The 14535-nt window shown below is 43.9% G+C and overlaps 1 protein-coding gene across 2 annotated transcripts in view; it reads right to left on the bottom strand.

Annotated features, from left to right (window-relative positions):
• Nucleotides 1–5379, bottom strand: part of SPMAP2L (sperm microtubule associated protein 2 like) — a 67068-nt gene extending 61689 nt beyond the window's left edge. For both annotated transcript variants that reach the window (XM_039468341.2, XM_039468342.2), the window contains exon 1: nucleotides 4821–5379. In XM_039468341.2, the coding sequence (XP_039324275.2) occupies nucleotides 4821–5292 (472 nt within the window). In that variant the 5' untranslated portion in view covers nucleotides 5293–5379. The remainder of the gene's footprint in view (nucleotides 1–4820) is intronic.
• Between the last annotated feature and the right edge of the window lie 9156 nt (nucleotides 5380–14535).

Here is a 14535-nt window from a genome sequence, read left to right as displayed (position 1 = left end):
CTGCTGCGGTAAGAGTTCAGTGGTGGGCACGTTAGGGTATTAACTCTGAATCTTTTTGACAATGCTAAGAATAGAGAACAAACCATTGGATTTGGTAATCAAATGTAATCCAATTTACAGGCTAAACTGATATTCCAGCAGGGATGATAAATCAACAACTTGTTATGAAACTCGAGTTTAGGGGGAAAACTGAGGCTACAGATAATTTGGGAAGTTACCAGGATATAGTTAAGGCCATGGAACTGATGACCTCAACCACGGAGTAAGTAAAGTTCTAGAAGAATCTGAGAGGACTAAGCCATTGATCACTTCAACCTAAAGGCTAGGAAGAGGAGAATTCAGCAAAGGAAACTGACTAAGAACAATCAGTGAGGTAGGACAATGGAGGTAGAGGCATCCCAGAAGTCAAGTAAAGAAAGACTTCTAAGAAAACAAGAGGTGAATGTGTCAGATGAGTAAGATGAAAATGAAGAATTAGCCTTTGACTCTTACAAGGCACAGACCATTGTGACCTCAACAAAAGCCACTGCAGCTAAATGGAGGGGATGAAAGCTTAATTTAAGTGGTTCTTAAGAGAAGGGGGAAAAGCGGGGAAAGAGGACATGGAGACAATGACTTACAGGCAATTCAAACAATAAATTTTTCCTCTAAAGCAGAGCAAAGAAATCCTGGTACCTGGGTAGGCACATGGGGTTCAGGGAAGGTTTGGGGTTTTTTTATTTTGCTTTTTTTTTTTTTTTTTTTTTTTTTTTTTTTTGAGACGGAGTTTCGCTCTTGTTACCCAGGCTGGAGTGCAATGGCGCGATCTCGGCTCACCGCAACCTCCGCCCCCTGGGTTCAGGCAATTCTCCTGCCTCAGCCTCCTGAGTAGCTGGGATTACAGGCACGTGCCACCATGCCCAGCTAATTTTTTGTATTTTTAGTAGAGACGGGGTTTTCACCATGTTGACCGGGATGGTCTCGATCTCTTGACCTCGTGATCCACCCGCCTCGGCCTCCCAAAGTGCTGGGATTACAGGCGTGAGCCACCGCGCCCGGCCGCTTTTTTTTTTTAAGATAAGAGTTACTGTGCATTTTGTTGTTGCTGTTGTTTGGTTAGTTGGATTTTGTTTTTGTTTTTGAGACAAGATCCTGTTCTGTTGCCCAGGCTGGAGTGCAGTGGCATGATCATATCTCGCTGTAGCCTCCAACTGCTGAGCCTGAGGTAATCCTCCTGCCTCAGTCTACAGTAGCTGAGACTACAGGTTTATTCTGTTGTGGTGGTGGGGTTTTGTTGGGTTTTTTTTTCTCTCTCTCTCTTTTTCTTTTTTAGAAACAAGGTCTCACTATGTTGCTCAGGCTGGTTTTGAATTCCAGCCTCAAGTGATCCTTCCACCTCGGCCTCGCGAAGTGCTGGGATTACAGGTGTGACCCACCACACCCAGTCCATCACACATGTTGTATGCCGATGAGAATGATCCAGCAGAGAAGAATAGAATGATGCAGGACAGAGAGGCTAATTTTAGGAGCAAAGAGCTTAAAGAAGTTAGAGAGAATTGACAAGGATCTAGAAATAGAAATTCCATTTGACCCAACAATCTCATTACTGAGTATATACCCAAGGGATTATAAATCGTTGTATTATAAAGACACATGCACACCTATGTTCACTGCAGCACTGTTTACAATAGCAAAGACCTAGAACCAACCCAAATGCCCATCAATGATAGACTGGACAAAGAAAATGTGGCATATATACACCATGGAATATTACACAGCCATAAAAAACGATGAATTCGTGTCCTTTGTAGCAACATGGATGAATCTGGAAACCATCATTCTCAGCAAACTAACCAAGAACAGAAAATCAAACACCACATGTTCTCATTCACAGGTAGATGTCGAACAATGAGAACACATGGACACAGGGAGGGGAGCATCACACACTGAGGTCTGTTGTGGGAGCTGGGGAGGGACAGCAGGGAGTGGGAAGGGTGGGGAGGGATAACATGGGAAGAAATACCAGATATAGGTGATGGGGTGATGGAGGCAGCAAACCACCTGCCATGTATGTACCTATGCAACAATCCTGCATTATCTGCACATGTACCCCAGAACCTAAAGTACAATTTAAAAAAAAAAAAAAAGAAGAAGAAGAAAAGAGAATTGAAATCCAACATATAGATTGAGGGAATGGCCTTTAATAGGAGCAAGGACAGTTCATCCATTATTAACAGGAAAAAAATAGAGTACATATATAGAGATGCTGGTAGTTTGGCAGATTTCGTGGTGGAAAGATATGAAGCTCTTTCAGAATTCTATTCTCAGTGAAGAAAAAAAGTGAAATCACCAGCTAAGAGCAAGGAGGAAAGGATGCAGAACATTTGAAGAAAGAGCACTCACCATAATTTCTGGGACAGCTGGAAAATAAACTGACTGGGGAAATACAGTATGACTGGCAAGCAGCACTGAGGGCCCACATGAAGTTCAAGGGCATGGATTTAAAGGTCGGTTCACATACTTGGCAGAGCTGTTTGCCTGACTCTTGCCATTATCTGTTATTCCAAGTGCAGGCAAGAATTGGATTTAACAAGGCAAGAATGACAGGAGAGAGGATCAAGGGAGTGATTCCATTGTTAATCCATGGAATATAAGGTGAGGAGAGACAGCAGGACATAAGATAGTGATATATAATGAAAAGTTAGTAGGATCCGTGGATTAGAAGTCCCTTTGAAGCTGAAAATTTGATAGGGGTTCATGGAGGAGTGAGCTGGAAAGCTAAGACATGGTTAGAGATTAGAGTGCTTGAAATATTCTGGAAATGGTACAGCAATTAACAAGGGCTTTGATAGTGGGTGCCTATGATCAGGTGAAGGACACGATCTTTCCAAGTGAGGAGGTCAAAGAAACGAGAAGCAAACCAGATCATCCAGGTGGATGTGAAATCTCCATGCTTGATGATAGGAGTGGCAGCAGAGAGAAACGCAATAAAGTAGAGCAGTTTTGGGAGAACGGAGAAAAGAAGCCTAACCAAATGTGTGGAGAGGTGAAGAAATTGAGTCAGTGAGTGGAGACAACTCTTTTGACAAGTTCTGCAGTGAAGTACAGCAGAGTGATGGTGGTAATGCTGACGGAAGGGGAGAGTCTGAAAAAAACATGGAGTCAAGAGTTATTCCAAGATGGAAGATTCTAGAGTATGTATGTGCTCATGGAACTGATTAATTAGAAAGGGAAAAATTGATGTTGTAGGAGAGAGACAGGATAACTGCAGGAAGAAAGTTCTTCAGGAGATAAGAGTGGTATCTAAAGCCTAAGTGAAGAATTTTGCTTTTTCTTTATTTATTTTTAAAAAAGCACAGTTCTTCCCTGAAATATGAGAAAAGGTGGAATTCCTGGTACAGATGCGGGTAAAACAATAGATCCACTGTAAGAAAATAAGGGATTTCATGACTGATCACTTCTATTTTCTCAATAAAGAACGTGGAAAAGTCTTCAACTGAGTTGGGGGTCAAAGGTGTGAAGTTTAGGGGAGAGTAAAGAAGGCAGTTAGTCACCACTTCAGAGACTGGGAAAACTAACCTACTAAGGGAATAAAGTGAGCTGAAACTGAAATAAACCAGATGTGATGACTGTGCCATTTTGCACAGCAAGAGTCAACTGCTGAGGTGTAGCAAGAGAGTAGATGGATGGCTGGCTTTAACCAGGGTTGAGGGTTTTGTCAGAAGTATGGTGGATAACCAGAGAGCCAGTGGAGTGGTGGAAGATGTAAGGGAGCAATTGCGATGGCAGACCATGGAATCAAAGCTGGGTAAGGAGTCAGAACATGAGACAAAAATTGGTCTCCCAAAAGATTGGCGGCCTAATGAGGACAAATAATTGTTTGGGGTTGGGTCATTAGTGAGGGGTCATAAAAAGAGCTGGTGGGGTCAGAGCAAGGATGTTTATGCCCAAGTCCCATCTGCTATCTTGTGAATGTGGGGAGGATTGAGCATATCCTGAGCACTTTGTAGATGCATACTCTTCGAATACTTGCTCAATGAATGTTTTCCACATGCGACCACATGCCAAACACTGACGAAAATATTCTCCCTTCAAGAATCACTCCCGCACCGGGCGCGGTGGCTCAAGCCTGTAATCCCAGCACTTTGGGAGGCCGAGGCAGGTGGATCACGAGGTCAAGAGATCGAGACCATCCTGGTCAACATGGTGAAACCCGGTCTCTACTAAAAATACAAAAAATTAGCTGGGCATGGTGGCGCGTGCCTGTAATCCCAGCTACTCAGGAGGCTGAGGCAGGAGAATTGCTTGAACCCAGGAGGCGGAGGTTGCGGTGAGCCGAGATGGCGCCATTGCACTCCAGCCTGGGTAACAAGAGCGAAACTCCGTCTCAAAAAAAAAAAAAAAAAAAAAAAAAAGGAAGAAGAAGAAGAAGAATCACTCCCTTGAGTTGAGGAGAAAGATGAATGGTGAAATACAAGATCTCAAGTGCTCTAATAAGGGTGATACTGTAAGTGCGACCCAGGGGGTTGCAATGACTAACTGTAGAGGCGAATGAAGAAAGGCTTCAAAAGGAGGTGAGGATAGCTCATCAGGTGGCAGTGGAAGAGAGTATGTTTCCCTCATTATCAGCGTGTCAATTTCCCATCCGAGTCCCTTGAAACCCAAGGACTGATGGTTATGAAGCAACAGGCAAGTGACAGGAGTTCATTTCAATATGGCAAGCTCTTGCATGCAAACCTCCACCTTAGGACCCCGGTTCTCGATAGGGCGTGGTAGCTCAGCGCGTGGGGAATGAGGGGAGGGAGGAGCAGGGGAGGGGACGTGGGAAGGGGAACACCTACCGCCCAGCAAAGACGGCTGAGGAGGCCGTGGCGGGACTCTGGTGATCAGAGATGGAGAGGTCATTACTGCGGCGCTGGGAAGCAACACGGTTTCGCGGGGCTCACGGGTTTGGCGGGCCTGGCGGGACTCACGGGCCTTGCGGAGTTTGGGGGCTGCACGGGGCTCATGGAGTTCGTAGGGTGCATAGGAATCCCAGGGCTCGTGGGGCGCATAGGGCGCGTAGGGCTCAAAGGGCTCGTAGGGCTCATCACGTTGCTCGGAGTCGTCTGGATGATGGTCTTGCTCCCTGATCTTCTCGGGCTCCTCGGCATTCTCGGGTTCCTCGTACTCCCCAAGCTCGCTGTGAGTGTCGAGAATCCGGAGCACAATGGGCTGCTGGACGACTTCGGAGCAAGTGGATATTTCTGTTGAGTCCTGCCCATCGATCACCTCGGACGGCGGAGACGAACCTAGAAACTCTTGGTTCGCCATTCTCGCCAGAAGCTTCTGTCGCACGCGGCGCTCACCCTCCCGGCTGGCTGCCCACCCAGGCGCAGTTTGCTTCCCACGCGCTGCTACCGGGATGCCGGGGCAGTCTGGCCAGTCCGCGCCCAGCCCCGCCCCGAGGCCCGCCCCAGCCCCCTCACAGTCCCGCCCCAGTCTCACCCTCCCGAGCCCCGCCCTAGGCCCGCAAAGCCCCGCCTCAGCCCCGCCCTATCACCACCCATCCCCGCCCCAGTCTCACGCCCCCCCGGGCCCCGCCCTAGGCCCACACAGCCCCGCCCCAGCCCCGCCCCGATCCCAACCCCTCCGAAAAGCCCCGCCGCGATCCCAACCCCTCCGAACAGCCCCGCCCCAGTCTCAAGCCCCCCGAGCCCCGCTCTAGCCTCACACAGCCCCGCCCCAGCCCCGCCCCAATCCCAACCCCCCCGAATAGCCCCGCCCCTGCGGGACTCAGCCCCACCTCACGCAGTCTTCCTATGCGTTGTGGTTGCCAAGGGGGCGCACAGCTCTCCAGGACCTTCTGGGCGCATCCGGGCGGAGAAAAGCCAGAGGCGCGTGGGTGGAGAGAGGAGACGAGTTCCTGACCCTGTTGCCCTTGTCCAGGGCGAGGATTCTCGCCTGCTGTCTTTCGCGGAGGCCCTGGGGAATAACATGTCAGTTTCTAATCTAGTTAGGGCGCTCCTCAGACCCCAGAGCCCATCTGTATAGGGACTGTGCTCAGAGGTTCACGGACACAATCTCTATACAGGCTTTTGTCTCCTAATCATGCTGGGAGAGGATGCCGAGACTGATATTCTAAGACCCTCAATCACTACCGCTGATTTCCATCAATTTCTAGTTAAATACGCAGCAATCAGAATGGAGCGGGGGAGCGGGAGCCGAGGGGTGCGAGGGAGGTGGAGGCACCAGTGTGGCATTTGACATATGCTTACATTCAAGAAGAGTCTCAAAGTTGGATGTTTTACTTTATCTCCACATGAAGTTCTACACACAGTCACACTGACTGGATTAAAAGAAAATTATATTCGTCTACAACTTGTGTCTCATACAGGACTCACTATCTACTGAAGTATGCTATAAACGATTTTTCATACAGGGCTGTAATTATCTTGTGAACAGTATAACTGTGTGCTGTGTTCTATGGGTGCGTCCGTTAATTTGGTAACTGTGATATCTTTTAATTATACCACAATTTTTGTAACCCTGTTTTTGGCATTCCCTCTTTTTTGTCACTTATTATACCAAGAGACTTTAAAAACTCAGGTGGCCTGGCCCTCTCTCAATCCTTGAGGAGTGCTTTTTCAGCTAATTTTCGTGGTGGCGACAGTGTGGTAGAGGGGAACAGAAGTGGTGGAGTTTATTTTCAAGGGAAGGGACTAGAGATGTTAAGGAACAAGTTGTCTGTTAAAGTATATAGTAAACCCGAGTACCCCTTTTGCTCATTGCTGGGTATTCCTTGTATGTACTTAATCTTGCAGATGCTAAGAAAAGTTAGAAAAGAAATATTTTGGATTGTGAATGTTATCTGGAATGGAACTAGGAGATTCATTCTAGCATATGTGTATGTGAATCAGGAAATCTCCTTCAACCTCACTTTGACATAGATGTGTGTAATAATGTATGGAAATTCAAAAAATATCCCCTAAAACTTGGAAGGAGAAAAAAAGCTACTTCTCAGAGAGTTTTAACTCAACCTGTAAACCCATCAGGGAGGAGTTATGCAAATCCACCTTTAATCAGTAAAACTAGTCCATGACTAAATGAAATGTCTTCAAAGTCCAAAGAACGTGTCAATTGAAAGATGGGGATTCAGCCCACAATGGACATACAGAGAGTCATAGAGGCTGTGCCCTTTCAAAAACTACAGAAGGAGGGGATCTAAGCCAACACACTGCAATTGTTACAGCCTGTCTTTTAGGCCCACTTGCTATGAATGTGGTGCCACTATACATCAAAATATTCATGCTCAGCTTTCTTTCTTTTTTATTTGAGACAGGATCTGGCTCTGCTGTCCAGGCTGGAGTACAGTGACATGATCTTGACTCACTGCAACTTCTGCCTCTTGAGCTCATACAATTCTCCTATCTCAGCCTCTTGAGTAACTGGGATTACAGGCACATGCAACCATGCCTGACTAATTTTTTGTATGTTTTTAGAGACAGGGTTTTGCCATGTTGCCCAGGCTAGACTCAAACTCCTGAGCTCAAGTGATCCACCCACCTTGGCCTCCCAAAGTGTTAGGATTACAGGTATGAACCATTGCACCTGGCCCAGGCAGCTTTCTGACATGACTCAGCTTCTCAAGGAGTCTACTTATTGGGAAAGATTAGTGATGATCACACAGAAAGAATTCTTGTCCATGTCTGTCTTAGTTCATTTTATGTTGCCATAATAGAAAACCTGAGATTGGTAATTTATAAAAAAAACTTATTTCTCATAGCTCTGGAGGCTGGGGACTCCAAGCACATGGCTGTGGCATCTGGTGAGTCTTTCTTGATGCATGGTAACATTGTGGACAGGCAAATGGGTATGAAAGACAGAGAGGCACCAGGGGCTGAACTCACTTTATAACAACCCACTGCCATCACAATGATGTCATGATAATGTCATGGTGGGCCACCCAGGCCCTTCATCATCTCTGGATTCTACAATGGCCTCTGAACTGGTGGAACTTCTGACTTTTACCTTTGATCACCTCCAATCATGACACTCCACACCATTTTTTCTTTTTTGTACCTTTCTTAGCTATTCTTAGACACTTTATTCTTCCACATAAAAATGTTAAGATATTTTTCAAATTAAAAAGATCAAAGCCCTGTTGTGATTCTAACTGAAATTTTATTAAACTCATATCTTAATTTTATTAATATAATAGATTTAAATAATTTTCTTATTACATTTATCTCTATTTTATAAGTATGATGCTATTGTTATTAGAAAACAAAAAAAAGTTAAATAATAACAATGAAAGCGAACATTTCTTCTGCCCTATGATTTTACTTGAAATACTTTTTGTATTTTGCTATTTAGAGTAACATTTGCTGTTTGGTTTTGGTAAATGGTGTTTGTTACTTCTATTCTCATTTGCCACAAAATGTTTATCATAAATGACTTTTCAGCAGCTGGTATCATCTGAATTGTCTTCTTTGATATGTTGATAAACAAATTATGTTAATAGATGTCCTAACACTAAATACCCTTATATTCTTGGAGTAAAATCTACTATTCATGTAATTTGATTATTAGTGGGTTCTGTGAGCTACTATGTCTTTTTTTTTTTTTTTTGAGACTGGCCTGGTCAACATGGTGAAACCACGTCTCTACTAAAAATACAAAAAGTAGCCAGGTGTGGTGGCACACACATGTAGTCCCAGTTACTGAGTTGGGAGGCTGAGTTGGGAGGATCTGCCTAACCTGGGAGGTGGAGGTTGTGGTGAGCCGCGATCATGACACTGCACTCCAGCCTGGATCACAGCACGAGACACTGTCTCAAAAAAAAAAAAAAAAAAAAAAAGGAAACTATTATCGTGGCCCATCTGCTGAGCAGACCTCACTCCATCCATCCATTAATTTATCCATCAAACTTTTTTTTTTTAGAAAGAAAAAAAGAATAATAAGAAAAAGAATAAAGAAGAGGAAGAAAGAGGAAGAGGAAGAGGGAGAGAGAATGGGGGTATTGCTTTGTTGCCCGGGCTAGAATGCAGTCTAAATATGGGTATGCCTATAATTGTCCTTAATAACGGAGACATGAAAGAAAATGAGGGAAGAGAATAACAAACAAGGAGCCAACCAACATTGCATTTAAACTTCTAACTTGATATGATGTGGTACTGATAAGAGTGTATATTTTGTGTATTTAAAGTGGAGAGATCTATAAATGTTAATTACGTTTACTTGTTCCAGATCTGAGTTCAAGTCCTGGATATCGTTGTTAATTTTCTGTCTCATTGATCTGTCTAATGTTAATGTTGAAGTCTCCAACTATTATTGTGTGGGAGTCTAAGTCTCTTTACAAGTCTTGTATGTCTGGGTATTCCTGTATTGGGTGAGTATATATTTAGGATCTTTAACCTCTTCTTCTTGTTGCGTTGATTCTTTTATCATTATATAATGTCCTTCTTTGCTTCTTTTGATCTTTGTTGCTTTAAAGACTATTTTATCAGAGGCAAAAATTGTAACTTCTGCTTTTTATTTATTTATTTTTGCTCTCTGTTTGGTTGGTAAATCTTTCTCCATCCCTTGTTTTGAGTCTTTGTGTATCCTTGAATGTGAGATGGGTCTGGATGCAGCATACCGATGGGTTTTATTTTTTTGTCCAAACTGCATGTCTTTGAATTGGAGAATTTAGTCAATTTAAGTTTAGAATTAATAATGATATATGTGAGTTTAATACTGCCATTTAATATTAGCTGGCTATTTTGCCCATTAGTTGATGTAAATTCTTCATTATATTGATGTTCTTTACTTTTTGGTATTTTTTAGAAAGGCTGATACTGTTTGTTCCTTTCTATGTGTAGTGGTTCTTTCAGAAGCTCTTGTAAAGCAGGCCTGGTGGTGATGAATTCTCTGAGTGCTTGCTTGTTCACAAAAAACTTTATTTTTCCTTCACTTATGAAGCTTAGTTTGGCTGGATGTGAAATTCTTGGTTGAAAGTTCTTTTCTTTAAGGATGTTGAATATTGGTCCCCACTCACTTCTGGCTTGTAGGATTTCTGCTGAGAGATCTGCTGTAAGTCTGATAGGCTTCCCTTTGTGGGTAACCTGACCATTCTCTCTGGCTGCCCTTAGTATTTTCTCCTTCATTTCAACCCTGGTGAATCTGACGATTGTGTGCCTTGGAGTTGCTCTTCTTGAGGAATATCTTTGTGGTGTTCTCTGTATTACCTGGAGTTGAATATTATCCTGCCTTACTAAGTTAGGAAAATTTTCCTGAATAATACCCTGAAGCATATTTTCCAGCTTGGATTCATTCTCTTCGTCACATTCAGGTACACCTATCAAGCGTAGATTAGGTCTTTTCACATAGTCCCATATATCTTGGAGACTTTGCTCGTCCCTTTTTATCCTTTTTTCTCTAATCTTGTCTTCTAGTTTTATTTCATTGAGTTGGTCTTCGACCTCTGATATCCTTTCTTCTGCTTGATCAATTCGGCTGTTAAAACTTGTGCATACTTCACGTAGTTCTCGTATTGTGTTTTTCAGCTCCATCAATTCACTTATTTTCCTCTCTAAATTTTGTATTCTTGTTGACATTTCATCAAACCTTTTTTCAAAGTTCTTAGTTTCTTTAGATTGTGTTAGAACAAGTTCTTTTAATTCACAGAAGTTTCTTATTATCCACATTTTGAAGCCTGCTTCTGTAATTGGAACACACTCGTTCTCCATCAAGCCTTGTTTCATTGCTGATGAGGAACTGGGATCCCCTGCTAAGGGAGAGGCGTTCTGATCTTGGGTATTCTCAGCCTTTTTTTGGCTGTTTTCTTCCCTTCGTTGTAGATTTATCCATCTGTGGTCTTTATAATTACCGTCTTTGTAATTGGGTTTCTGAGTGGACGTCCAACTTATTGATTCTCAGTGCCGAAATCTGAGCAACCCACTGTGCCGATTAAATCAGCGGTGTTAAGATTGATGGTGCTTTTCTGACTCTGCACCGAGAACCGATGCTCCGAGGCGCTGGCAAAACTGCCTCGCCGGTCACAAGAGTCGCGCTGGCGACCCGTGGGGCTCCTCCGCTGGGAATCTCCTGGTGCGTGAGCAGTAAGAATTCATGTGAAGGTGTGGCGTCCTCTCGTTCTTTGCGTTTTCACTGGGAGCTACAATCCTGAGCTGCTAGTGATCAGCCATCTTGGATCTCTCCTACTCTCCACATCATTTTTTAAAATACTCAAGCTTTGCATTATAAGGTGTCCCATACTCTGGTCCTTTTTTCTCTCTCTGGTCTACTTTGAGCCACTCCACACAACTGTCTACATTCCGACCTCCCTGCTCTTTTCTAAAGTGTCAAGCTTTTCCCCATTTCTATCTCTTCTCACACCTGTTCCTATTGCCTGGAACCCATTTCTTGCCACTCTTTACATACTGTCTCTTTTCTATCCTTTAGGGTTCAGCTTAAATATTACCCACTTAAAGAGGTCTTTCCAGGCCATATTAATTTTTTTGTTTGTTTGTTTGAGACCCAGGCTGGAGTATAGTGGCACCATCTCGGCTCACTGCAACCTCCACCTCCTGGGTTCAAGCTATTCTCCTGCCTCAGCCTCCTGAGTAGCTGAGATTACAGATGCCTGCTACCACACCCAGCTAATTTTTGTACTTTTAACATAGGCAGGGTTTCACCATGTTGGCCAGACTGGATTTGAACTCCTGACCTCAGGTGATCCGCCAACCTCAGGTGATCCGCCTACCTCAGCGTCCCAAAGTGCTGGAATTACAGGTGTGAGCCACCATGCCTGGCCTTCCAGGCCATATTAATTTTTAAAATGTTCACTCCATTATTTTCTATTTCAGTTCCTTGCCACAAAATAATTTGTACTTATTTCATCTGTTTGTTTATGTTTGTGTATTTCCCCATCTACAATGTAAGCTCTCTGTCCTGGTCACTGGTATATTCCCTGTGCCAAGTACAGCGAATGGCTGTGAATAGCTGTCATTATTTTGTTTTTCTGCCTAGGATCCTTTCCCTCTTCTTCTGAAGGCAGAACCCAGAACCCTCCCACCCCCTTGAACTCATTCAATATAGTGTAAGGAGCAGATCCTTCCTTCTAACCCAGGTCCGACCAATCCAGCCACAGTAATTGGTTCATGGATGAATATGCAACCCCAGAAGAGCCAATTGGTATTTTTCCATGAGATTTAATGAATGGCTGCTCAGAAAGGGAGGGTCCATGTTACTCTGGGATCATGAGCTATACGAATGGCTTGTGTTGATAGCAGTTATCTTGCTACTCCAAGGAAGGAATCTGAGAATCAAACTAAGCAGAGGTCGGCGGGGCCAGGACATGGAGAAACAGTCTTATCTTTGAACTCCTGAACTCCTAAATCCACCCATGTCCAGATTTTCCAGGATCATGAGGGAAAAAAAAAAATTATTTTCTTTTGGAGCACACACAAATTGGAGTTGAATTTCCATTAAAAAATAACTTTGTAGAGACAGGGTCTTTCTATATTGCCCAGATTGCTCTCTACCTCCTGGCCTGCAGCAGTACTCCTGCCTCTGCTCCCCAAAGTGCTGGGATTTACAGGCCTGAGCCAGCATGCCCAGTTATTGTTGTTTTTGTTTTTTATTTATTTTTATTTTTTAGGAAAAAAAAGGGGGGGCTGGAGAGTGCCCGAGGGTCTCAAACCACACAGAGTGATTGTTTTCAACCATAGAAATCATTGTCGAAGTAATGAGCTAAAGCCAGCCCTGTTTTTGTTTTTGTTTTTTTTAAGACAAGGTCTTATTCCATCACCCAAGCTGAAGTGCAGTGATGCAATCGCCGCTCATTGCAGCCTTGACTTTCCCAGGCTCAAATGATCCTCCCACCTTAGCCTCCCAAGCAGCTGGGACTACTGGCACGTGCCATCACATCTGGCTGGTCTTTTGTTTGTCTCTTTGTTTCTAGTTTGTGTTTTTTGAAGAGACGGGGTTTTGTCAAGTTGCCCAGGCTGGTCTCAAACTCCTGGGCTCAAGTGATCCGCCTACCTTGGCCTCCCAAAGTGCTGGGATTACAGGCATGATCCACTGCACCCAGCCTGAATTTCCATTATTTTTAACGGAAAGAGTTCTGGCACATCTTCTGGTACGTGGCGCTTCCAAAATGTTTACTGAATGAAAAGGCATGTCCACTCTTGGTGTGCTAACTAAACCTACTTTCTGACATGACTCAACTTCTCAAGCACAGAAGGCTTGTAAGCCTGGAAGGCTGGCAACAGACACCAGGTTGTAGTAAATTCTCCAAGTAAGTATGCCACCCCAATAGGTCCATTGGGCAGAATACCAGCCAGGCAGCCTCTCTGACAATACACCAACCTGTCTTGGTTGCCTAGTGCCATTTCTAAGCACTATTTCTGTTAGAAACCCCCATGACACAAACCCTCGTCATTAGCCTGAGAGCCTCTCAAGTACGGAAGCCCTGCTTTGTTCATCCTGGTGTAAAGCAATGACTGCCACGTTGGCACTTCACAGCTGTCCACTGAAGGAAAAACTCCAGCCACAACACTTGTTACCAAAATGCAGAATCTAAAGTCAGAACCTGAGAATAAAAAGACCAAACAGGGAAGAACAGAGATATTGTTCCCCATCCTGAAAGCTTTTGGTATTATCTTTGAAATAAGCATCCAGAAACTTGTCTGTGTCTCTGATAACCCTAGAAAACCTAGAGAAGACACAAGCACATCGAATCAGAGCTTAGGGCTGGAATCTCACTTGATCTTTTTACAAGGACAAGACCACGACAGTCAAGGAATTTATCCAGGGGTCCATTTGCAGTAATCATTGGGGCAGAAGCTCAAATCCAACATTTTTGACAATTCCTAGTCATTATGTGATCCACCCTCCATAGGCCAGACAAGAAGAAAGTTTTTGGGTTTGTTTTTGTTTTCTTGAGACAGAGTCTTGCTCTGTCACCCAGGCTGGAGTGCAGTGGTGTGATCTCAGCTCACTGCAACCTCCACCTCCCTGTTTCAAGCAATTCCCCTGCCTCAGCCTCCCGAGTAGCTAGGATTGCAAGTACCTATCACCAAACCTGGCTCATTTTTTGTATTTTTAGAGGAGCCGGGTTTCACCATGTTGGCCAGGCTGGTATCGAACTCCTGACCTCATGATCCACCTGCCTTGGCCTCCCAAAGTACTGGGATTACAGGTGTGAGCCACCACGCCTGACCCCACATTTGTATTATTTCACCACAGATTCCAAATCTTAAAAGGAAGGATTTATAGAGCAAACTCTCTTTCCAACTTTTTTTTTAAACCAAAGCAAGGCACTATAGTTACACGTTGGATTTACAGAGTGTCTGCAAAGAAATATAGTTATCCACTCTTTCTAGTGAAGAAAGTTTGTCTATATAAAAGCAAAATGTTACGAATTTAAAAAATAGATCCCCACAATGTTCCTCATTCAGTCTAACAGGCTCCTGGAAAAGAAGCCCTTCCTAACTCTTTCTGAATGCTGTTAATGTTTATTTCTCTGTGGGTTTGACAGAGTTCACTTTCTCATTGTCCTACCCTGATATTTCTTTCCTATAGTGTTAAACA

The sequence above is a fragment of the Saimiri boliviensis genome, chromosome 3 (genome assembly GCF_048565385.1).
Source record: "Saimiri boliviensis isolate mSaiBol1 chromosome 3, mSaiBol1.pri, whole genome shotgun sequence".
Taxonomy (NCBI): Eukaryota; Metazoa; Chordata; class Mammalia; order Primates; family Cebidae; genus Saimiri; species Saimiri boliviensis.
This window is presented reverse-complemented; position numbering and strand designations above follow the sequence as displayed.